Consider the following 24563-nt stretch of genomic DNA (forward strand, 5'->3'; position numbering starts at 1 on the left):
TTCACTAAATTATCACAATGAGAGACCACAGAAAAACGGGCTTTTTACCAGACGATGAAAAGACCGACCTTCTCCGCCCGCTTGAAGCTGCTGCTGAGGTTTGTAGGCAGCCCCAGCCTAAGTCATTGCCTAGAAAATCAGCTGCAAGGACACCGGCTCTGCTTGCCCGCGGCCCGGGGCTCGCAGGACGTCTCATGCAGCACCTGTGTGACAGCAGCAGCGTCTGGAAGGTGCGACAGAGCAGCCGGCAAGAGCCAGGGAAGCGGTCACTGGTCACCTGCACCAGGCAGCACAGCAGCTCCAACCCTGCCGGGCAGAGCTGGCACCGGCAGAGCAGCGAGGGCAGACGGTTACATACCCCCTTCACAGGCCTGTAGCGCTGTCCCAGTCAGGTGGTGCTTTCTGAGGACTCTTAAGAGCTCCTGTGGCCCTTTTAGTAAGTGAAGAAACAAGTGCTGAGACAAGTTTACAACAATTAACTTATTCCAATTCTTTTACTTTGTTAATCATCATCTGCAAGGATTTTTCTCATCCGTATTTGTTACTCTGCACATCTGAGTCCTCTAACTCACCTGCTTTTTGGCCATTTGGCATCACAGGACAGGAGGCTGTAGATTACAGGGTTTATGGCCCATTTTTGGTGTAGAGGTGTGTCAAGGAACATGACAAAACCCAGCCTCTGACATATTTAAATATTTATTTTGTAGAACCACTTCTATGTATGAGACAGTAGTTTGAGTAAAAAAGCTGCATCCTGATATATCCACATAGCTACTGTATTGTCAACGCCAGAAACCTTAAAAAAAGCTTGAACAGACTGAACAGTTCTGTATTGCCACGCAGCAGAATGTGGTCCTTTTTCAGTTTAATAAACACCCTACCAGCTCAGAGCATGCTGCCCCTTCAGCACACCTAGCTTAGGGTGACCGGTGACTAGTGTGAAACATCTGCTACTCAGTTTTGCTGCCATCCATATCATCTGTTGTAATTTTTGAACTGCAGTTTGCCACATAATCACTGCCCAGTCCCTGCTGTCTGTGGTATCTTAACAAGAGGCTGCTACCAGTGGAAGAGGAAGAAGAGCTCCAACAGAAGAGTTCAGAATCAGTGTTTGAAGGCAAAATCTCATCAAGATCTCAGGAAGCTTCACAGCTTACTGCTACAGGAGGTTGAAAAAAGAACCTAACAAGTGTTAAAAAGTATTTATATAGATACCAGGAATCTCCTGAGCTTTTAATGACAAATCATTAAACTATAGGACACCTCAGTACTAGTGAGCAGAAGACCTAATGAAGAGGTAGACCACACCACAACCTACTACTCCACAAGTCCTCCTGTTCTCTGTAACAGGCCGTCAGTGGTACCTGTTTCAGAACAGCCACTGTGCCGGCTGGACTTTGATCCAGCTCCTTGCAGCACTTTCCCTGCCGCACCTCCTGGTCACCTCAGCAGACATGAAGGAAAGGAGACACTCAAGAATGAGCTGCAGGACTGTAGCAAGTAGCAGTCAGCTTGTTTGCTCCTCAGTGGAATTAACTAAAACCACGCAGAGAGGACAGTGTACCCAGGTAAATGCTGAAAGGTTTGTGTTAAAACTAGAGTGCAGGGAGCAGCGTACTCCAGGAGGCGACACCTCTGCTCAGTTTCACACCTGAATACACTGCAGGCATTTGCCTACCTTGCACCACCTCTCAAATGGCAGGAAGTTAAGCAACTAGCTGAAGTCCACAGTACAGCTCATTACAGCTGTTCAGAAATCTGAAACTTTTGCTAGGTCCTCATTCTAGTCATTAATCATAGTTCCAGGTTATGCAATGTCATTCTATTATTCTCCCCTTAATTCAGCCTCAGACTCTAGCACTAAACCAGCAAGTATTTTATAAAGAGTTTGTGTGAGTAAACAGTGGTTTTGCAAAGTCATTTTTTACGCTGTTCTTCATGTCAGGTAGGAATTGCACATGGCCAGAGTTTGGGCTAACAGAAGTCTGGAGCCCCCTTTCTTCCATTTCCAAAATTAAGCTTACTTTATTTAAAAAGCAGCAGCAGGCGATACTGCTACAGCACTGAACTTCTGCCCTTGTGCGAGTGTGCAGTCTCCTTTCAGTGACTGCCTGAACTATTTATTGAAACATTAAGAAGCAGAGTAAAAAGAAACACTGATCTAGACTTTAAGGTAATCAAAAGATTATCTGAAGAACCCGAAGTGGAGTAACCACAGTCATACAATTAAAGGTCCTCACACGATACCATCACAACCTTCCTCGGGACATTACGGCTATCTGGCACTCCTCCTCCCTCACAGACAGCAAGAGATACAGCACAGCTGCAGAAACAGGGCACGTTTCATCAGCCAGCGAGCACGCTCGAGCTCATCCAGTCTGCTGTGGGCAAAGCAGGAGAAGCGATTGCCATCTCGTCTGGCAAATATTTCTTCGGTATCAACTGTCAAGGAAACAGTCGTGGACCTGGCAGACCACCATCCTCACCAGCCACCACTGCAGTTCAGCTGGTAAGAGCCAAGGCTGGCACTCGCCTCCACGGGAGGCACACAGGGACCACAGGGGAGGACGCGCACGGTGAGCAGCTCTTACCCAGTGCCCAGTAAGCTTACTCGTAAGGACACAGGGGTTTCCCATGACAATCACCCTAGCAATTCCAGGATTTCTGCTGTTTATGAACAGATCCTATTCTGGCCCACAGCTGGAGTTTTAATACAGCAGACCACAGAAGCTCTTAAATAATTCTGTTCCCAAGACAGACAAGTGAAAACTTCCCCTCTCTTGTCACCATGGGGACTACAGTCTGCTATAGCACTCCAGCTTCAAGGCGATGGCTCTAGAAGCCCCCAGCAGTAGTAGGAACGCTGCCATTCCAAGTACTGGTTCACCTAGGATGTGTCCAAGGACAGATTCACATGACAAAAGTCTAAAGTGGCCTGTACACATATGACCGTAGTCATTATACAAAGAGCCAGGGGACAAAAGAACAAGGATTCTTCTTGGAATGTCCCAGGCTGCAGCTGAACAAACCACACCTCCTTGCTTTTGTAAATAGAGTCTGTCTACCTCCTTTGCAGACACCTCTGGCTGTCTCCCAGAAGAAGAATTAAAAAAAAAAAACACCAAGAAGTCCACCACCATTCCTGTCTTATGCAAACTAGGTAAGACACAGATGACAACAACTGGTCAAGAATTATGACATCTTCTTAGCAGGGCACCAAATAGTGTCAGGGTAGAGCAGACAATGGACAGATTTAAATCTATGAAGAAAAAAAAAAAAGAAGAAAGTATTAGATTGGAATTCTCCGTATAAGGAATGTACTAGCATTGAATGTGCAGCAGCCTAATAGAGCAGAGAGGCTGGGTCTGCCTGCCTTTGGCACAGTGACAAGAGCTGACATGAGAAAATAACCCCATTAGAGGGTTTGATCATCTTACAGTTGATAAACACAAACAGGGCAGGGAGATCTTGTTTTGGAAGTGGACACTCACCGGGTTGGATCTTGCTGAAGGCCAAACACTCCTCCCACACTCACAACATTGTGTTTGTTCTCAGGGTCCCCATAACTTAGGGTTACCTGTAAAAGCAAATAAATATTCAGAAATTGTAACACTAGTGCAGAAAAAAAGAATGGGGATAGTAGGATTATTAATGAGGTACGAAGAAAGACTCCTAGGATGCTGTCTAATCTGACTGCAAACGGTGGATGACATTTGAGAAACAGGGGTTAGTTCTGACATAAGCAACGCTGGCACTGATGGCCATCAGCCACACCACTGCTCATCTAGAGGCAACAAAGGACCCGAGAGGTGACTGCCCTGAGGGACAAGGTGAGTTACAGCTGTCAGCTTTGTAAGGGCATTAATCCTGCTAACGTCATAACCTACGTTAATCCTGAGCCGACACTGCCTGAAGTCTGCGATGGTCTCTCTTAGCATAGAGGGAAAACAGAACCATTTGGATGTTAAATGGCATAAAGAGGACTGCCACATGACAAACCTGGCAACAAGATTTAGATCTCTGGAACTCCTGTTCAGTGCTATTCTTGCACACAAATATTGTATTAAGAAATTTTCAGGTGCCAGGTACAAGGTGACTTATATTTTCTTTCTAACTGTAGATTTCCTGGACTTTCTGGACTTTGGGTTATCTGTGACAGTCTCAGGGAAACAATGGTCGCCAACAAAAGGCCGTATTCAGCCTACAGTTAAATTCACTAACATGAAGGAGATTACATCACGCTGGAATTTGGCCCCAAGTGTACATTTCTGTGCCTAATACAATTGCCAGGAAAATATAACCAAGCAATTTGTAGGGGTAAAACCACACTCCCACTTTTTTTCATGGTACCAAACAGCAAGAGGCAGACAAAGCTTCTGGGTAGCCCTATGGCTCCATCTGCTGCCCACGAGCAAAGAGGTTTCCCAGCAATTAAAAATGACATGATTTTTCCTACAAAACGTTAAGTTTCTTGAGATTCAGACAAGTTATTCTTAAATAACTTGTTATTTAAATGTTTGATCATTTAAAAAAAATTTAACTATGCCTTAGTTATTGAAGAGGTACTTACTATAGCTGTGACAGTAGTCTTTGAACAGCGTGAATTAAGACTCAGACTTTGTCAGGCCAAGACAGAAATACTTTCTTACATGGCAGGCAAACTAAATATTGCCTCCTTCTACACTTGCTGCTACTGTTACTCATGGAAAGCCAGACATTAGAAGGAGATGGGGAACATCATATTTAGGCTTAACATAGCAGAATGTGTCCCCAAAGGAGGGGACAGCTACATGTCCTAACTGGCTAGGGTGAAAGTGTGCTTTTTACCTAAATAAAGGAATCTGACAGGATACAGCGCTGAGTGAGCCAGTAGAAATCTTTCTTCACTGAAGAGCACTAAGTCTATGGAGAATATTCTTTCCGATCAGCTGAGGTGCAATTATAAGAACAGGACATGAGGCTTAACCCTACCTGCTGCAGAACAGACTCGCCTTGTAGCCTCTGCAGATTTTCCAGATGGGAATGGAACAGTGGGCTGTGCAGCAGCTTCACCTCCAGCAGCCCTTCAATGATGTAGCCAATAGTGCAGTCGTCAGGGAGACGCACTCTTTCTGCAGTACTGATGAAATTACCCAGGCTGCCAGACAGAGCACAGGAGACAAGACGAAATATGCTTTAAAACCTACCAAACACATACTGATGGAGCTCAGCTAGGGGCAGTGTTTACCTGGCCCAGGGACTCATCTTCAGGGCAAGACCTCTGCTGATACAGAACCCTGCTCCACCTGTGGCAAACCAGAATTTCACGGTTGTCTTCTAAGGAGCAACAAGAAAAACACACAGTAGTTACTGATAATCAGTTTTTCCCGTGTGGCTGGGCAGGAAAGGGAACTAAAGTTTCTGTCAGGTATCACATACTGCACTTGGGTCAGAACAGGACTACAGATTAATTCCTACTTCTTTAGGCTGCTGAAAGCCCAGCTAGCTGTTCTCTCAAATGAAACTATCCTGGAACTGACAGCAGGTGAACCATCAAGTTAGCAGAACTGAGGTAGCACACATGAAATGGGAAACTATAGTCCCACTCCCACCTGGTTCCATCTGTCCCCTGGTCATTCTAACCAAGGGTCAGAGCCACCCCAGTGTTCCTGAGGAAGTCAAAGGTGGTCCATCAGTCCCTTGGCTCCATGTCCAAGGACACTGTTTTGTTGTGCAGAGTCTTCCCTAACAAGCTGCTTTGTAACTGACTTTCTGGCCAGTGGACTGATTTATCTTTAGGCCTGTTGGTACGGGCGCCTAGTGAGGACTCGTCCTTCAGCACATGTATCCTGTGACTGAGGCTGTTTGCTTCCACTCCTTGGAAACCTGGTAACCACTCAGTACTGGAAACACCTTGTACACCCAGAGAGCCGCTGCCATCCAAGGTTGGTTCAAGATGATGGCAATGTGATGCTGCTCTCAAAGCAAACAAACCGACCCAAACTCCAACACCCTAAAACAAGGAACACTGCCCCCAGAAACACTAAAGGAAAAGAAACAGTCGAGGTGGGGAGGCCCTACTCACCCCAGTGTGAGGGAGATCACCAACATATGAGTAAAGGAGGAGAAACAGAGGTCCATGCAGGAGTCAAACTCTACTGTGTATTTGCATATGAGGTCAGATCAAATGTTTGTTTAACCCAGCACCCTGTCTCTGAAAATGACCAGTGCCAGGTTCATTGCTTGCAGATTAAATGGCTTGTTTTATGGGGGCATCCTATGAACTCCCAAGGTTTTAAAAGCTTAGGACGGATTAACTGCCGAGTTTTGCTTACTGATCCATCGCTCTGGACGTGGTCGGCTGCTTCAATGGGATGGTCCAGACTTGGTCGTCCCACGTAGACATCTTGGCTGTGCGAGAAGGCGGATAAGAGACGCAGGAGAGTCCGGGGGTTCACATAGTTGTCATCATCCACGTGGCAAAACCATCTTTAAACAAAACAAAATAAGAAAGTTACTGCATCATCCCTTCAACCTTTCAGATGATGCACTGCCTCATGCTGCGCTCCCTTCCCCGTGCTCATCACCATCTTTCAGCTAATACTGCATTCCTTACTGGAGCAGAGAAGGTTACTCAAGTTCCCTGTGAACACAGAACTAGAAGAAACAGTCAATCAGAACAATGTGCTTCACCTACTTTTGCCCAGATTCCAGGAATTTATCATATTCCACAGACATCTTGCAGCAGAGAGCTTGCCGGGTATGGACAGCAGAACAGTTGGTGTTGATCATATGATCCCCTAGAAAAATAAAGATCAGCCCTTTCAGGTTTGAGAAGCATGTGCAGTCCAAAAAAGACTACAAAAGAAGTGCACATGTGGCACTGCACATCTGAAGTGCATGTGGTGCACACATGGAGCAAGCTGCAGGGCCGGCAGGGCTCATGGGTTATGCAGATGGCATGTGAGCTGCAGAGTACATGGAAACGTGCGAGCGCAGGGTGTATAAATAGTGCTGTGAGGCTCCAGGCAAAGGAAACACCCAATATAACTCTGAGCCAGACAGACTCCAGCTTACTAACAGGAAGGAAGCGGGTGCAAAGGTGAACCCCGTATTCAGAAAGTTCCAGGCACCTTGTCCAGGTGGTAGGTAGGAACAGCATATTCTCCTGTGAAAGGAGAAGTTTTCCCCATTTTCTCTACCTTAACTTCCCTAATTGCTTGTACAGCATGAAATAAGGACTTCTAGGGAAAGTATGACAGAAACAAATCTCAGTTGTGACAGACAGCATGCACCTCTGCCGCACAGCTCACCGGCTTTCAGGCGTAGCTCCCGATCCTCCCAGTCCGTGAATATAAACGTCTGTAGGAGACAAAAAAGGCATGTCCACATTTGAGAATTTCAGAAACTAATTTCAACTTTGCTCAGTTGCAGCCAAAATTCTGAATGTTTTGTCTTATTAGTTTATCTTCAGTAATCATTGGGAGTGGGGTGGGGAGTGGTGGTGGACAGAACCCCAACAGCTTCAGCCCTTGCCTTACTTGGTCAGTTTTTCCATTGTAACCCAGAAGAGTCTCATTTCAGTAAAGCATCCAAGATTTGAGTTCTCTCATCTTGGTACAGACATCCAAGCTTCCAGATAGGAATGACTGTCTTTTTTGGTGGCACCTCCCTCTGCAACTTACCTGCTCTCTCTGGTGTGGAGTCACCCACAGCTGTTTAAGCAAGCCAAAAGAAGGAAAGTCAAGGTGGAAAGTCCCAGGTGGTAACACGTCCCAGTGCTGGGCAAAATTGCGTTAATATGCTCGAATGGACTGAAATTCCCAAACACGTGAACAAATTCTATGTTTTTCTAAGGAAAAACCTAAGTCGCTGAACTACTTAGCCCAAGGTACCAGCTTAGATACATCAGCACTAGGGATCCGTCACTGTCCGGGGGTGTTTTCCACAGTCACACCAAGTTAAACTGTTTTGGCTTGGGCCACCAGTCCCAGATTGCAAGTAACGAGCTTCATCAACACGGAGCGCTGCTGGAGGGAGGCTCAGGCGAGCCGTTTCGGTGAGGGACCTTCCGCAGCCTCACGAGCAAAGACGTTTTTAACGCGCGCAAGAGAAACCTCCGTGAGAAAGCGCCGGCCCAGCCTCACCTGCCCCCTCGCCTGCGAGATCCAGGTCTGGAGGAGCAAGTCCAGCCGGCTCCTGTGGTACTTCCTCGTGGTCTTCACCGCGATGAAGATGTCCTTCAGCTCCAGGCTCTCCCGGGCCAAGCCCGCCGCGGGCCCCGGGCGGCCCTTCCGCGCCGGCTGCGGGCTGCCGGCGAGGCCTCCTCCGCCCCGCCCGGCCGCCCCGGCCCCCGGCCCGCCGCCCGGCTCCCCCCGAGAGCCCGCCCGCCCGCCGGGCGCGCCGCTGCCCCCGGGGCCCGCCCGCTGCGGCGGGGGCCCGCTAGGCCCGGCGGCGGGCGGCGGGCGGCGGCGGGGCGCGGAGGGGGGCTGCCCCCGCGGCAGCAGGAGGAGGAGGAGGGCGGCGGCGCTGAGGGACAGCAGGAAGCAGGCCTTGCGCAGCCCCAGGCAGGAGCCGCTCATGCTGCAGCCCCGCGGGCCCGCGCCGCGCTGCGCCGCCGCCTCATGGCCCCGCGGGCGGGCGGCGGCCGCGGGAGCTCGGCGGGGCCGCCCGCCCCAACGCCCCGCGGCCGGCGGAGGGGGAGCGCCCGGGCACCCCAGGCCGCGCCGACCCGCGGCGGGGGGAAAGGCCGCCCCGGGCCTGGCGAGCGCGGCCAGGCCCCGCGAGCGACGAGAGCCCCGCGCGATCCCGCCCCGCCCGCGCCGCCGCCCGGTGCGCCGGCGGGAGAGGTGAGACGGGCCGCGGCCCCTTTAAGGGCTTCACCTGTCGGATGCGGTCTGGCGGCGCCGCGCGACCCGGAAGCGGAAGCAGCGGCGGCGGCGGGCGCGGCGGGGGGGTCGGCCGGAAGTGGCGGCCGCGCGGGGAAGGATGCCGCTGCCCGTCCAGGTCTTTAACTTGCAGGTACGGGGCCGCCGCCCCCGGGAGCCCCCTGCCCCCCGGGGCCGCCGCGGCCGCGCTCGGCGTCCCTCCCGCGCGGTGTCCGGCGGCGCGGCCCGGCGCGGCCCTGCCCGGCCGCCGCCTCCGGGTGGCGCGGTGCGGCCTTCCCCTCCGGAGCCGCTCTCGGCTGTCCCGGGGCCCTCGCTCGCCCTTCCGCCGGGCCCGCCAGTGTCGCTTCCGTCGCCGTTCGCGAGGGGCAGCGCCTCGCCGAGCGTCCTCCGGCAGCCGCAGCGGGCCCCTTGCTCGATTTTCGCGTGTACGCGCCGTAGGTAGAGCTTGGGCAGCGCAGGGGGGTGCAGCGAGGTGGCGGATGGAGAGGGACCGAGCGGCTGCGGTGCCGGGGAACGCCGCAGGAGCCTGGAGCGGGTCGGTGTAGCGAGCCTGGCCGCTCAGTAACGCACAGGGGATCCCTTTGCGGGTTAGTTGTCTTTCTGCCCTTCAGCAGCCAGCGAGTTTTCTGTCAGGGACCGGGGGTGCGGAGAGTTGGGACAGGGTGAGGGATACTTCAGCATCCGGCTCAGCTGCTCCATCGGTGACAGGTCTGTACCGTGCCCCCTCCCGCGTAGAGCAGGAGGCTTCGGCTCGAGTGTCTGCTGCTCAGCTTGTAGGAGGCCTTAGGAGGTACCTTCCAACAGGGTGCCCTTCTGGGCTTGGGAAATCTTGGGGAGAGAGTGTTATTTTATTTGCTTTGTGAGTAGTTCTTAATTAAGCCTTGCGTCTTCCTTCCAAAATAGAGTTAGCTTCAAAATGTTTGAGTCTGTGTCTCCCAGTGGGACTTCCAGCTCACTTGTGCTTTTCCTTGTCTGGGAGTTAAGAGGGAGGTGCAGAGCGCTGCCTGCCAGTGTAGCAGGACACAGATCATTCTGCTCCACCAGCTGGAGTTACTCTTCGTTTCTGTAATGCTGATTTCGACAGAGTCCATATCGGGTTTTTGGTATGGTAGGCAAACACAGCCTAAAAAATGCAACCCTGACACTTAGTGTTTATGATACAAGAAAAGAGATAAGGTAGATAAAAACGGAGAAAGTAATGGTCTCTATATATGGTCACTTCAGTGTTTTTATGCACAGTTTTCCTGAGAGGTGATCTGGACAATCAAGAGTCCTTTGTGCCCTCCCTCACTTTCCTTCATGTGGACACTAACAAACTAGGAAACGAACTTTTATATGCTTTACTTGCTTTTACTTCAGATTTTGGGAGATTTCATGTCAGGGTTGAGATATGTACATATTTGATATGTACCAGTCCGTGAAAGAATAAACAGGCTGTGGGTGAATACAAGATGCATCAATTTTTAGAATTAAGAAAAGCAGATCTACCCTATTCCTCAACAAAAACCACCAACCCACCCCCCACCCCCCCCTCTTTGATTTCTTAACAGACAGAAAAATCAATAAAAACATGGAATTAATTAGGGGGGGGGGCAAGGTGGTTGGCATTTTTGTCCTTTCTAAGGTCCACTCATGGAATTTACCCCAAATCAGGTGTTGCTTATGGTAACATCTGCACATATTCAGCATTTTATAAGAAGATATTCAGCTTGGTTTTCCCGAGTTTAAATCAGTAATACCTAGGGTGAATGTTCAGCATGCTTTCGACTAGGAGGAGGAAAAGAATTTTGTGATAGCATACCAGTTTTACTTGTGGGACTGCATAGTAAATTGGTTTTAAATGGGAACACGCACAGGTGTTGCATTGATGCAGTTGTGCTGAGGTCATTGTAGTGGTGTGTTCCTCGTGTGGTTCAAAGCAGTGCAAGGTATACTGGGAGAATAAAATTCTGTTGTTCCTGCAAAAGAGAATCTACCTAAACAGTTGGACTCGGATAACTAGGATAGTTCAACTGATGGTAAATTTTTGCAGTGCACATAAATTTTTCCCCAGTATTTGTTAGAAACTATGGAATTGCCATTCTGCGTTGTTCTTTACATTTTTTAATACTTTTAAAAGTGTAACAGTTGTCGTCCGTTGTCGTCCGTCCGTCCGTGTCCCCCCCCCCCATATTACTTTTAAGCATTAAAGCATCTTTGAAAGGTCCTGGTGAGTTTTTTGGGTACTTTTTGAGTTTTGGAGCTTCTCGAGCTCAGTGTCAATGCCTGCTCTAGCTCAAGGAAGAGAAATGGAATGTCATTTGGAATTGAGCATGCATGCCTGAGATACTTTCTAGAATCAGGCTTATTGACCCCCTTCACTTTCTTCTTTGATGGTTTACCAGACAAAATAAAACACTCTCTGTGAATGCTGAGCCTTAGTGCTGCTTGTGTTAGACAAAACATCATGCAGAGTAGTGGTGTTGCTAGAGAAAAATCCTAAACATGTCTAAAGACTGAGGAGTGTTTTTTCATTTTTAAAATTGAATGCATATTTAAGCAAGTCCTTAATAGATCGATTCACATAGTTGTTTCATGCTCAAATGAAATAAGCTACTTTTGACCTAATTTTGCTATTCTAGGGTGCAGTAGAGCCGATGCAGATTGACGTAGATCCACAAGAAGATCAGCAAAATGCACCTGATATCAACTACGTGGTGGAGAACCCCACTCTGGTATGTGCTGGTTGAGGGCCAGTGGGTTACATTTCTTGGGCATGGCCTCTTCCTTTAAGGTTTTTGAAGAACTCTCTCATTTTACTCCTTGTCAAATTGTTATTTAGAGATTAAGAGATTTTCTTCAAAGCAAGGTGGGGCGAGAATAGCAGTGACCTCTTCTGCAGCTCCATGTCACATACTGACCTCTGCTGCACCTTCACAGATGAAGGAGGAATTCCTGTTTTGGACTTGCTGCGTGCTGCCTGTTTGACAGTTTCCCTTCTGAAATAGTTTAGTCCATCTCTGATTATTTATGGAGACATCATTCCTTCATTTTGAGGCTTGTTTGTTGAGGAGCAAGGCTCAGGTGCTTTACGTATGTAATTAGGACAGAATTCTTCCATTGTTTGATCCTCTAGAGACTGGCTAAAACACAGAGCTCTGGAGTTATAACAAGCTGTATTTGCTTATTTTTAGTTTCTTCAATTTTTAGTTAATGGTTTGAGATTTTGGCCAATTTTTTATGTATCAGCTCAGTAACAGTGAGAGATGGGTGTTGCAGAAGAGAACAAAAATGTTAACTGGAAAAAGTTAAAGCAACATTAAAATTGCAAAATAAAACATTCAGTTAGGAAGCTTTGGATCTCACATACCCTTTGAAGCTTTAATTTGTTCCTCTTGTCCCCGTACCTTATAGCTGTTGTCACATGGTTATTCACTGTTTATTGCACAGCCCTCCTTTTTTGGTTGGTTGGTTGGTTTTGGGGGTTTTGTTACTTTTGGTTTTTTCAGCATCTGAGCTGATACCTTGTTTGATTTCATTACATTTCAGTTCTGTTCTGAAGCTAGAGTGAAGAAGTGATTATGTTGTGACCTTTATGTCTTTGTTATTACTAGAGCATCTAAGTGTTCCACAGAAATTGGCAATTTTCTTTTCACCCTAACTGATGTGAAGGACCATAACTCCCCTTTGACATGCAAAGAGCTGAGGAGTAAAGTGAGATTACTCAGTGATTTCAGGAGTTTCCAGGATTTCAGCAAGGATTTCCTTGCACTGAATCAGGCTAGAATCATGTTAGAAGATGCTACCGTGGCATCTATAGTGGTGTCTTAACGTAGAGACACAGAGGTGAGGGAGTCGGACAGGATGTCGGACAGGATGCATTTTAAATGTCGACAGGCAACCCGACTCTAGAGTTTCCTGCTGCCTGAATGCTTGACTTTGCCCTGAACATTCTGCTGTTCTTGTCTGCATGTCTACTTATGCCTTTAGGAAATCTCCCTGCAATGCCATATCATACCTTTACTGGACGTTTTGTGTTCCTCTTCTCCCCCACCCCACCCCAAGCCTTAAAATCTGTTAAGTGTTTGGAATTTAAACTTCAGATCCTTCCTCAAGAGTAAGAGACCCTATTTGTTCTCAGAGGAGATGTTTGAAGAAATCAGTATGAGCGAAAGAATGCAAATTGTCATATGGAAACTATTTTTCAAGGAAAAACTACATCTGGAATGGTTGTCTGGTTTAGAAAACTTCAGCTGAAATGATGGAGTCTTGACAAAATTATTAACGGGTGATATAACCAGTGCTTAAAGTGGGTGAGCTGATTGGCCTTAACAGATAGCATCACAGTTGAAATCAAAAAGGCAAATTGTAACGTGCTGCCTATTTCTGAGGAAATTACTAACATTTGAAGAAAGCAGAAATGGAATAATCTTACCTGATTTTTTCTTTGTCTGAGTCATGTTGCCCTCCGTGAAGGGCTCAGGACTGCAGGAGAACTTGTGCCAGTCACAGTGTACAGGCCTGATTTAGTGCTGCCCTCTTCGCCTTCCAAGACCGGGTTTCGTTTGCAGGATTTGGAGCAGTACGCGTCCAGCTACAGCGGTCTGATGCGAATTGAGCGGCTGCAGTTCATTGCTGATCACTGCCCACAGCTGCGGGTGGAAGCTCTCAAGATGGCACTGTCATTTGTCCAGAGAACTTTCAATGTTGATGTGTACGAAGAAATCCACAGAAAGTTGTCTGAGGCTACCAGGTACTACGAGGTGATGGGAACCTGGGGGGCTTTTTTGACTGAGACCGGTGAGCCACAGTGGGGGACTTTGCATGTTCCTTATGCAGATTGTCTTTGCCCTTAGAATTTGATAGCAGTGAAATGTGTGTATTCAGGCCTAAGGTCTCTTGCTTTTTTAAAAGTTTAGACACAGAAGACATTATCTCATTCTGAAGTCTTGGTGTTTTGAAAGGCTACAGGTGGATATTGAGGAGAGTTTAGTCCTTGCAACTACTTCAAATATTAATGAACACAGTTATCTTTCCTTAGGTAGATTATGGAGGTGAAGCCTCTTCTAGATGCTCATGTGTTCATAAATTAAAACCTTATCTAACTGTTTGCCTTGTTTTGGTAGGTTGTTTTTTTTTTCACTGCCTAACAACAGGTCTGCTGCTAAGGGTACCCTCTGACACTTCACTTACCCGTCCACGCTTCCCCTCTTTGTGTTATTTTTGTTGCTCCGTGCACTGGTTGATTTCCTGTCTGGTTTGCCCTGGCAGTCTTTGCCCTGTATGTGTGACCGTAGGTTCATTGCTTCTTCCTATGTGAAAAGGACTGTTGGTAAAAAAAACAGCAAACAAAAAGCCAAAAAAACTTGGAATGTTTTTTTCTGTTTAAAATATTGGAAAGTGAGTTCAGTGCAAGTAGATATGTGGATCTGAGCTGGATGGAAAAATAAGTTGGATTGCATCTGTACAGTGTAGCTTTGCTCTCAGGCTGTTGCAGTACAGCTGGGGAGAGAACTCGTAAACATGTACACCCTGTGTCCCACGTAGGGGCGTTTGACTGAATTCAGTGACTCTGAATACTTCCATAGAGTGTAATAATTCATTGCAGTACCATTACTAACTTGCTTTCAATTGATTTATAGAGCAGGTTATTTCTTTAAAATTAGCAATGACTTGCTTGTTAATAAAATACCTGCCAAAGATCATTAGGATAATTTTGAGAAGAATTTGTAAACATCTGTGATGTTACTGTTTTCACTGGAAATCTTAGCAGTCTTTCTCTTTTTTCCCCACCATCCTTGTTTTCTCTTTAGTCTGTTTGTTAGGGTAACAGTGCCAGGTATTTAGCAGACCTCTGTTTTGCAAAGTTTGCAGCATAACAGCCCCATCCAAACTCTTTCCTTTCAGAGAACTGCAGAATACACCTGATGCTGTCCCTGATAGTGGAATTGAACCCCCTCCTCTTGACACAGCTTGGGTTGAAGCTACACGCAAAAAAGCTCTTCTTAAACTGGAGAAACTCGACACAGATCTGAAAAATTACAAAGGGAACTCCATCAAGGAGAGTATCAGGTGAGATGCAGAAGGCTCTGCTGGAGCAAGGAAGAGCATTTTGCTCCTCCAGACACCTAACACAGGATGTCACCTGCATTCAGTGCCTTAGGTCAGTGTGTTGAGTTACTTGTTTGGAACAAGCTGACCGTGTCCCTTTCTGAACACACAGTTCATTGGTATTTTAATTCCTGTGCTCCAGGAGAGGCCATGATGACTTAGGTGATCATTACCTTGACTGTGGGGACCTCAGCAACGCTCTCAAGTGTTACTCGCGAGCCCGTGATTACTGCACCAGTGCTAAGCATGTTATCAACATGTGTCTCAATGTCATCAAGGTAGGAAGGAGGGTTTGCAGGAAGTGGTACCCGCTGTGTTTCTGATATCTGCTGTAATGTCCACCTGTACTTTGCTCTGGTTACACCTCTGGTGTCTGCAGTGATGGTGCTTATCTAAGTAACACCATTTATCCGTGCCTGTCTCTGGCTCTCTACAGGTCAGTGTCTACCTCCAGAATTGGTCTCATGTTCTGAGCTATGTGAGCAAGGCTGAGTCTACACCAGAAATTGCAGAAGTAAGGTCCTGCTTTTTAACTTGCATGGGTTTTCCCTTTGTTTTCTGTCTCCAAAATTTGTAAAACGATTTCTTCCTTTGCCCCTTTACGACTTGCTCCCTATAAGACTCCCTTCTTCCCCTAATCCAGCCTCCTTGGCTGCTGTACTGTTTCATTTGAAATTCATTGCTGCTTTTCTCCCATGATACGTGTGTAGAAAAATCAAACTCATGGTAAAAGCAGAGAGACTTCCCATCCTCAATTCTTGCCATATTTCCCAAGAGAAATAAGATGAAGTTATCTTGCTGTTGAGATTCGCAAGTTAATTATTAGGATAAAATGTCCCAAGGACAGTTGTCATCATAATGGTTTTCATACTGCTCGCTCACTACTGCTTTTTTTTACCCTTTAGCAAAGAGGAGAAAGAGACAGCCAGACACAAGCAATTCTCACCAAACTGAAATGTGCAGCAGGTGAGTGAATCCTTCAGCTTCCCATACTGTCTGCCCATCTTTCTGCCTGTTAGCTGTCCCTAGGGCTCCTTGGCAACAGTGTGTGCTTGGCTTATTTTTATTCTCTCAGATTTGACAGACTTTGTATTTTCTCACCAGAAATGCAAAATTTAATAAAGCCGATGAGATGGAACTGCTGACTTGTTTTTGCCATTTCTTTCTTCTCCCTAAGTTTCTTCGGAGAGGGTGCCAGTGTGAGTCAATGCAGTTCAAAGGTTGCTAGATACTGTCCAGGACTCTTGTTTCACTTTGATAGTGAAGGCACTAGCAACCATGTGGGGGCCTGTCTGCTCCCCAGATTTTGCGATTTCTCCTAATTTGTATGCTATCATAAACAAAGGACTAACTTTTTCTGGTTCCTAGGCTTGGCTGAGCTAGCTGCTCGGAAGTACAAACAGGCTGCAAAGTGCTTCTTGTTGGCATCGTTTGATCACTGTGATTTCCCTGAGGTGAGGACCAGGAGGGAGCTGTGTGCAGGTCTTGGAGGGGATGTAATTCTTCTAAGTGTTAGGTTGTAAAATTCAGATATTGTAGTTATTCTCACATCACTCCTGTATAGTTTGGTGATGCTGTGAACCATGTGGGTGGTTTTTTTTAGAAAAAGTCTCTGTTCTTGAGTCCTCTAAATGATCTACTCTAGATCACATAGGAATTGCCTGTGAGATTTGTGTACCTGTGTAGCTCAGTCAAAAGACTGGCTGTTGGGAGTGGTTTCTGCTCTCTTAGCAGTGGACAGTCACTCCCCGGGCTCTGGGTGAACGCCTGAGAGCATGCTGAGTGGTTCTGCTGCATTTGACAAGGACTAATCTTGTCACTGCCTGAAGGAAAGGCCTGGGGTAGAATACTTAATTCCAACCTTCTGCCACTTTAGTAGTCAGTGACAGTTTTCTCTCTCTCTCTCTAGTTGTTATCTCCTAGCAATGTGGCTGTCTATGGTGGTCTCTGTGCCCTTGCTACCTTTGACCGTCAGGAACTACAACGAAATGTGATCTCCAGCAGGTGAGTGATGCCGTGAGAGGAGTCTGTGTGTACTGGACCTCTGCTGGGACATGGGGCTTTGGCTGAGAGTGAATTCTGGCAGGAGGAATAGCTTTCTCATACAGAAGAGAAAGAATCACTGAGCCGTCGTTTGGCTTTAGCATTAAGTGGTGTTTCACTGCCTACAATGCAGTGGTTAATCCCAGCTGAAATTTTAGTGGTATAACAGAAGTTTCCAACCCAGGTCCAATCCAACATGTAAGTAGCCCAATCTTCTATCTCCATCAGCAGTCCATGTCAGAAGGCAGCTGTGAGATAATTCGCCTTCACATTACCACTTGTTCTGGTAATTGTATTAATACAATAAATGTTAATTGTATTAATACAATTTAATTGTTAATACAATTTGCAGCGTTAAGAGAATTACAGTCTTTGGGAGAAAAATTTGTTTGTCATAGATTGAACTACAGTGATACTGAATTCCTGTCAGCTAAGTGTATGGAAGCACTAATTTTAAGTTGATGTGGAAAAACGGTTGTTACCCTGACTTTTTTATTGGCTGATTCATGGGGTGAGATCCCAAGGTTCGGGAACCTGTGATGGAGAATTGGGAGAACGCTGAGAAAGAGTGTGCATCCCGACGATCTCCCACACTGACGATAGGCTGTTTTCTGAGACAGTTGCGTGCTTAACCTACCTATGGCATGCTGGACTTAGTGAAGGCTGTGCTGTGAAAGGGAATACAGAGCTGGCCAGCACAGGCTACAGTGCATGCACAGATGTCGCCTATGTTTTCTGTGGGTATATCCTGATTTTGACCTATTCCCACTCATTTTTTTTTGTTTTGTGTGGACTACTTGGTTTGTCAAAAGACTCTTGCCTTCTTTCATCACGGCTCTGATGCTGTGCTCCATGTCTCTTGTGTTCCAGGCTCCCAGCCCTGCTGAAAATGGTCTGTTAGACCATTTTCTAACAGACCCAATCTGGTCTGTTAGACCATTTTCTAACAGACCCAATCTGGTCTGTTAGAAAGTAAATTCTTGGAATCTTCAAATGATAGTGAGAGTTTGTAACCTTGCAGCTTGGAGTGATGGGGTTGTGGGGAATCGAACTGACGGGTTCCAGTGTCTGATCACGGCCATCTTTATCTGTAGCTCCTTCAAATTGTTTCTGGAGCTGGAGCCACAGGTTCGTGACATCATCTTCAAGTTTTATGAGTCTAAATATGCTTCATGCCTGAAGATGCTGGATGAAATGAAGGTGAGTTGCAGGGAAGCAGTGCAGAACAGACCCTAGAAGTTCCCTTTCCCTTCGCCTAGCCTTTCGTGAGAAGCAGTGACTGTTAAAAGTAGCTACTAAGAGTGTTCAACTCTTCTGTGTCTTCTGTCTCCTGATGTGGTGAATGGAAACTGGGAGTAGTTTAGCAGCAGAGGGTGAGGGGAAACGGTAGCTTTTTAAAATATATTGCTAGTTCTTTTATGCATTCTAGTTTTATGGCATTGTATTGCTGTAGTGTAATATCCTCAAGGTTTAAGTATATACATGTATATGTTTCAGAACATAGGAATAATATATTTTTCCAGGCTGCTTCTCAGCTTCTGATGTGTTGTTTTTGCACAGGACAACCTGCTGCTGGATATGTACCTTGCACCTCATGTCAGGACGCTTTATACCCAGATTCGAAATCGTGCCCTTATCCAGGTAATTGTTCCTGTAATCTGAGAAGCGGATGAACAGTCAGATAGGCTATCTCTTTGTAATTGCTTTTCCCATGGTTTTTCAGAGGGCGGGGGAGTACACCTGGCAACTGAATGTTTTCTTCTTCCTAGTACTTCAGCCCCTATGTGTCGGCAGATATGCGCAAGATGGCTACTGCTTTTAATACCACGGTGGCTGCTCTGGAAGATGAACTTACTCAGCTGATCCTGGAGGGACTGATCAACGCCAGAATAGACTCTCACAGTAAGGTGAGTGCATCTGAACCACAGACTGTAGGCTGAACAGCTGTACTAAGATTAGAAACTCTCCATTCCTGGGACACTTTGCAGCTGCGTTCATCTGTTGCAACTGGTATTTTCAGTAGGGCTTGATCTGTGTGTAAGCTCGGACTCCGCGATACCTTAGCTTTGCTCCCTTGCCCAGAAAGGGCTTTCTGCTGTGGAACCCTGTCACAGCTCTGGTGTGCAGTTCTCTGTGTTGGTTACAGATTCTTTATGCTCGAGATGTAGATCAGCGCAGCACAACTTTTGAGAAGTCTTTACTAATGGGCAAAGAGTTTCAGCGCCGTGCCAAAGCTATGATCCTGCGAGCTGCAGTCCTGCGCAACCAGATACATGTCAAGGTGAGGGCGTGTTAAATGTGGACTTCTAGAGAGTGTTAAGATTTGGTGGGTTTTTTTTTTTTTTTTGAAACTGAAACTATAAAAGTTGGTGAATTGAAGATTCTGGAGGGGAATGAATTTATTGTGCTCATGACTGGACAAATTCTTACAATACTAAATACTAAATATGTAAGGAGCAAGCGTTTCTAGCCAACACATTGACCTGCTTGTACAACAACTTTGAAGTTTATATGCTTGGATTGATTATTACTCATTCATTCCAACTAATTCTTTGTGCACATATCTTTTATCTTATTAAAACAAAGTTTGTTTGAAGTAATTTTTTTAGTAGAGGAAGTAAAAAATGCATGACTTGCTTGGAGTGTTCCTTGCAGGATGCAGTTCCAAAAGGATGCCCTTAGGGAGGACAGGCCATCTGCCACAGAACATGTGAAATTCTCTAGTGTATTAATCTCTGTGATAACTAACTGCCAGATAGGATTCAGCTTCTGGGGCCAACAGCACCTTGTACATAGTAAATAAGAGTGGCTTTAAAGTTCTGGCTTGCCTTTTTTAGGAACAGTTCCTGTGAACTGCAGCTATAGAAGTTGTAAACACAAAACTTTTGCAAAGCCATCATTATTTATGAGTTGGGGGGTGTGCTCTCCCGCTGTTCTTACCCTGCTGTGCTTCACCAGTGCTTCATTTGGTCTCTCAGGAAGCGCTCTGCAGGATATTTACACATCACTAACTAGGATGTGTTTTGGTCTTGTTGCAGTCTCCTCCGAGAGAAGGTAGCCAAGGGGAGCTTACTCCAGCTAACAGCCAGTCCAGGATGAGCACCAACATGTGAAAAACTTCGTGCACTACCAAAAGAAATGGTCCCTCCAGGACTGTACCCAGTGTCTCACCCACTAACTGCTGAGCTTCACAAACTATCCCTGTCTCCCTCACTTCTTGCTTGGATTGAGAGGGTCAGGGCTGATGGTGGATGAATATTCCAATGACTTCAATTCTCCTTGAAAAGAAATTCTTTCTAAAAACAGCATCCCTGCAATGGGTCATCATTTCAGTTTTGGTAGAACATCTTCCTCCATTCTCCTGCTTCCACCACTCCATAAAGAGCTGTCAGGTTATTCATACAGATGCCGATTTGAGAGTTTTTCAGCTGCTATTAGTTTTCTTGTTTCAAAGCTGCAAAAATAGTTAGTGTTAAGTTGAATGGACAGGTGTGATCTAAGATGAATTTTGCTGGCCTGAAAGTATTGCCTTGCTTCTGAGCAATGTTAAGCTTTCTGTTTATTGCAGATAAACTTACAGGTGCATTGCTCTTAATTATGGAGCTAGAATTCTGGTGGGAGAGGAGATGTCCTTTGAGAAGCTCTTAATGATTTTTCACCTACACCAGAAAACATGGCACTGCTTCCATGCATTCAGTCACAGGCCTTTATTTTAGGGTGTTATGTTTACCTGGATCCAGGTTCTTTCTCTCTGGCCTCTGTTTTCAAAGACCTGTTTCCCGATGTGTTTCCCACTTGTGCATGACCTGACTTTGGGGTCCAGTGTTACCATAGCAGTGAATGTCTACTTCATCCAAATATTGCTGCTTGTCCAGTCTTAACTGCCACAGTGTGTGATGGTTCCCAACATGTGCAACAGTTGCTTCTGGCAGCACGGGTAAATGCCATAAAATACCACTCGAGTCCTGTGGAAGAGCTGAAAGCAGCCAACCTAGGTGCCCGCTCTCCAGGTGCATTTATTCCGCTTTTCCTTTTGTAAAGGGATGAAAGGTGGCAGCCCAGGTCTGTGCGTGTTCTGTGTTCATGAAAGGAGATGTGCACTGAAATTTCTGAAGTCACTGCTGCCTTGCGTTCATCTAATCCATAAGGCAAGCTCAGAATTTTGATCCAGCCCTGACTGGTCTGGTAACTGACTGCAGATGTTACTGTTAATGTGTTCATGCTTTTTTTTTTTTTTTTTTAATAAGTTGTTATATCTAGTGCATTAAACAGCAGGATTGAAAAGCTTCTGAGTTTTTGGAGTTTTGTGTTAAAGACGGGTTTTAGGGATCTTGATCTCAAGCCATTGATTTTTTGTTAAGCTTGATGATGTTTTGTAGGCTGTTGTATTTTGCTTTCGGATCTGGTTGGAGATGTAGCTTGGATGAACTGTGAACAAAGTGCAATTTGAGGGAATGCTCTAACCACAAGATTCCTGGACAGCATTTGCATGGCTGCTGAATTGCAACAGTGCTCTCTCCCCCTGGCTTTCCGTGCTTTTTATGACTTAGGTGCTGAAAATGGAAGCAATAGTTCCTGTGAGGACTTTTGTTAAATGTCTTCCATTTGGCATGGGAAAGTTCTCCCATTTTTGAGGGGGAAAAAGAAAGAGCTAGTTAATGACAAACTTGTGAGTCGAGCATCACCAATGGCCAGTTTAGTGAGACAGGCAAGTTGAGTTGTCAGGTAAATGGCTGCACATCCTTGTAGAAATGTTGGGAATGTCATTTTAATGCTTTCTGCTCATGCTGAAGGGAAGCCATTCAGTCCTATAATACTACTTAAACATTCTTGCTTTCTTCCTAAAATGGGCCACTGATAAAATTTCGAAGGAAAAGATCTTGAGAAGGTGATTTTGCAACCCAGTTAAGTGCATCAGATCAGCTGGCTCTTTGCTTATGCACAGCTTCCACTGTCTTGGCTTGATTAGGTTACTGCTGTTCCCTCCTGGAGGCTTTCTGCTGGGGGAGCCCCTCATAAGCTGGATGAGAGCTTCTGCCCTTCCAGACACCCCACGCGTCCGCTCTGGGAGGCGGCCGCAGTGCGTGTCCTTTGGCAGTCGTGGAGCCCACGAGGTGGCAACAGCAGTTCCCAGCTCTTGCTGTGGCCCGAGGCAGTTCCGTAGCTGGGGCAGAGGGATCAGTTTCTTCTCTCCAGACGAAAATGCTTACAGCCTCTTCTGGGCAGAGAGAGCATTTCTCTGTTATTAGTTCATTGGCACTATTCAAGCACAGTGTATGCTTTTGTATACAACTATTGGCATCTAACCCTTTCCTTTAGCCTGTGAAAGAGGCTGCCGTTGCTTTAGGATCTTGTAGATGTGAGTCAGGGCTGTCCAGGTGTATTTCTTCTAGACATTGTTCAACGCCTGCTTCAGTCCTAACTCCTGCTGGTCCAAAAATCCGGAAATAACAACACAGCATGGATATAGTTCTGTATAACTTGTAAGCAGTTTCCCCCAATGAAAGATTATTCTTACCTTAAATTTCTAAGTAATTTCCCAAGTAATAAATGGGAAAATAGTGACTCACATAGAATTAATTTCCATTGATTCTCTGTGACCACGAAGGTAATTCAGTGGATGAAGTTTTGTAGGATCTGTAGCATGTTGGTATGTTCAGAGGAACTTATTTAAGTGGATTTCATGAAATTGTGCAGCACTGTTTTGTTGATGAGGAAGGAGATGCCAATGTTAAGCCATAAGTGATGGTGTCTTCATGCAGTGTAAATCCTGCTTTCTTTATCTGACCTAGCTAGGAATAAAGGAAAAACAGTTGGAAAGAACCTGGTTCTTTTGGCAAAGGCAGTTTCAATTAGCACAACTAATTTTAGCGGTAATGTAGAAACTGCCATTATGAGATTTGTGTTGGAGTAGTTGGAGATGATTGGTAATTATCTGGCCAGATCTTGTCCAGCATAGTGGTCTGTGTTGCTGGGATTTGTAGAGGGGGGTCTCTAAGAGGGGGAGGTTGTGCTGGGGCAGCTGCCGTCGAAGAGGCTTCAGTGGATGAGGGAGAGGGACAGAGCTCAGTCTGTGCCCCGTGCCGTGCATGTGTGATCTGGACATTGGTTTCTGGGACTCTGCCGTAACGGTCTTAGCATCACTTCCTAACTTAGGTGAAATTTCAGCATTTTTCCATCCTCTGCTGCTGCTGAATAAGGTATTATTTCTGATACATGCAATGTAATATAAACTTTCAGAAAAACAAATGAGGAAACTTTTAATAATAGCAGAAGTGCTTCTGACAAAGACCCATCATGCATGGGTAGAAAGTGCTGGTCAAGCTTTTTTTTTTTTTTTTTTTAAGAGTAAAGTCTCAGCTAACTTAATTTGGCTATTCAAGGTTCTTACGCCATTTCCTTCATTACTTGTTACATGAAGCAGATGACAGTGGGGGAGCAGTGTGCTCCACAGGACAGTGCTCTTAGTGTTTTCTTATGCCACCCCCTTGTGAGAACTGAGACCAATACAAGTCAGCATTTCATTTTTTCAGTAGTCCACCAGCTGTGAATTTGCAGTAGGGTGAAAAACACCAAACTGGTATGGAACTGACTTCTGCCTATCTCTGATGCTGTTAGGAAATAGGGGGTGAGTTACTCTCTGCTTTGTAAATGCGCTTTGTACTTCAACGGGTATTATTTTGGCTTCTGCGTTCCTATGGATCTGTAAATTCCATTCAAGGTTTCATCGGGTCTGGTAGGACAACTTAGCTTTAGATCATCTCACAGGATAACTTGATCAGGCTGAATTAATTAGATAGGGAACAGAAACCGGCTAATAGTGTATGTCAACCTCTAAGAGAAATGTATGAGATTCAGTAGTTAGAAGTTTGGTAAATTCCTAATGCAAGAAAGAGAGTTTCTTGACAGCAAAGAAATAATTCAAGATTAGGCTTCAGTAGACTTATTAAAACTTATCAAAAGCTACAGACTGAAGGGTAGCAGCATTAGCAAGAGATGGTCTAATTCAAACAAGAATTCAAGTGGCAAGACCTGTAAATCTGTCTTACGCAGTAGATCAGGCTGGGTAATCTTGTCGTCTTTGATCCCACAGGTACCACCGTTCCAGTTCTCTAATGCTTCTGCAGCTGTAGCTTTGACTGTTGTGCTCAGTGTGCCTGTAGTTTATGTGAGTGTGAAGTCTATGTGTACATAAAGCTTGTACCCTGTAAATACATGCTGAGATCCAGGGTATTCAGTCTTTGTTTCAATGTAATTCTTTTTGTCTTTTGTTTTTTTTTAATTCTCTGATATCTCATCTCATAAGCTGTTTGCCAAATAAAGGCAGTTGGCTTTTTTTTTTGTCAGGTGAACTATGACTACTTTTTCTTGTGTGCCTCTGAAAATGGATTTAGAATCAAGAATCCAATCTTCCTCACACCCAAAGACTGGGGATCATTTTCACCATCATTCTACATGCAGAACACTGTCTTTTCCTCCCCCTACTCCCATTAAAATTAAGTAGTATATATATCTTCTCAAGGGCCTGTGAAACAGAAACAAAACAGGACATTACCTTGCTGA

The 24563-nt window shown here is 45.9% G+C and overlaps 2 protein-coding genes across 3 annotated transcripts; one reads left to right on the plus strand and one right to left on the minus strand.

Moving 5' to 3' along the window:
• Window positions 1-680: 680 nt before the first annotated feature.
• RFNG (RFNG O-fucosylpeptide 3-beta-N-acetylglucosaminyltransferase) lies at window positions 681-8583 on the minus strand. Its single transcript, XM_074847780.1, has 8 exons — window positions 8127-8583; window positions 7293-7341; window positions 6677-6779; window positions 6315-6468; window positions 5228-5316; window positions 4972-5137; window positions 3492-3577; window positions 681-3259 (listed from the first exon to the last, which is right to left on the minus strand). Exons 1-8 carry the CDS (start codon window positions 8559-8561, stop codon window positions 3193-3195), a joined length of 1149 nt encoding a protein of 382 aa, XP_074703881.1. The 5' UTR covers window positions 8562-8583; the 3' UTR covers window positions 681-3192.
• Window positions 8584-8627: 44 nt separating this feature from the next.
• GPS1 (G protein pathway suppressor 1) lies at window positions 8628-24352 on the plus strand. 2 transcript variants are annotated; one of them, XM_074847776.1, is made up of 14 exons: window positions 8628-9000; window positions 11489-11581; window positions 13418-13599; window positions 14754-14918; window positions 15100-15235; window positions 15394-15471; window positions 15863-15923; window positions 16326-16411; window positions 16867-16961; window positions 18095-18200; window positions 18561-18641; window positions 18770-18907; window positions 19147-19281; window positions 20039-24352. In XM_074847776.1, exons 1-14 carry the CDS (start codon window positions 8968-8970, stop codon window positions 20111-20113), a joined length of 1464 nt encoding a protein of 487 aa, XP_074703877.1. In that variant the 5' UTR covers window positions 8628-8967; the 3' UTR covers window positions 20114-24352. The 2 variants fall into 2 exon arrangements, with proteins under 2 accessions (XP_074703877.1, XP_074703878.1); XM_074847777.1 differs by lacking the exon at window positions 8628-9000 and adding an exon at window positions 9305-9454.
• Window positions 24353-24563: the final 211 nt, after the last annotated feature.

This window comes from Strix aluco, chromosome 21 (assembly GCF_031877795.1).
Source record: "Strix aluco isolate bStrAlu1 chromosome 21, bStrAlu1.hap1, whole genome shotgun sequence".
NCBI lineage: Eukaryota > Metazoa > Chordata > Aves > Strigiformes > Strigidae > Strix > Strix aluco.